The 375-nt window shown below is 36.0% G+C and overlaps 1 protein-coding gene across 1 annotated transcript in view; it reads right to left on the minus strand.

The window, feature by feature from the left end:
• Nucleotides 1-270: 270 nt before the first annotated feature.
• The window catches only part of EMH_0086670 (uncharacterized protein), a gene marked incomplete at both ends in the record, with an annotated part of 1,221 nt that continues 1,116 nt past the window's right edge, over nucleotides 271-375 (minus strand). Inside the window, one exon of the mRNA XM_013501061.1 lies at nucleotides 271-372. Coding sequence (XP_013356515.1) covers nucleotides 271-372 — 102 coding nt within the window. The remainder of the gene's footprint in view (nucleotides 373-375) is intronic.

Consider the following 375-nt stretch of genomic DNA (forward strand, 5'->3'; position numbering starts at 1 on the left):
AAAAGAAAAAACAGAAAAAGAGAGAAAAAGAAAACAAAAAAAACAAATCGATAGAAGAGATAATACGAACACCCGAAATAAAAAAATAAAAAAATAAAAAAAAAGAAGAAATGAAACGCATGCATGCATGCATGTATTTGTTTGTTTTTTTTTTTATTATATTATATATTATATTATAATATATAATAATATAAATTTATATATTATATTTACCTTCTTCTTCCTTATATAAAACACGCTGCAGCTCCTCCTCTACCCGCAGCTGTGCTGCTAGGCCGACAGCATCAGCTCCCCGCGTACACCACAGCTGCTGCTGCTGCTGCTGCTGCTGCAGCCACTGCAGCGACAGCAGCTCTGCTGCTGCTGGCCTGCTTG

The sequence above is a fragment of the Eimeria mitis genome, genomic scaffold (genome assembly GCF_000499745.2).
Source record: "Eimeria mitis Houghton genomic scaffold, Emh_scaff6245, whole genome shotgun sequence".
NCBI lineage: Eukaryota > Apicomplexa > Conoidasida > Eucoccidiorida > Eimeriidae > Eimeria > Eimeria mitis.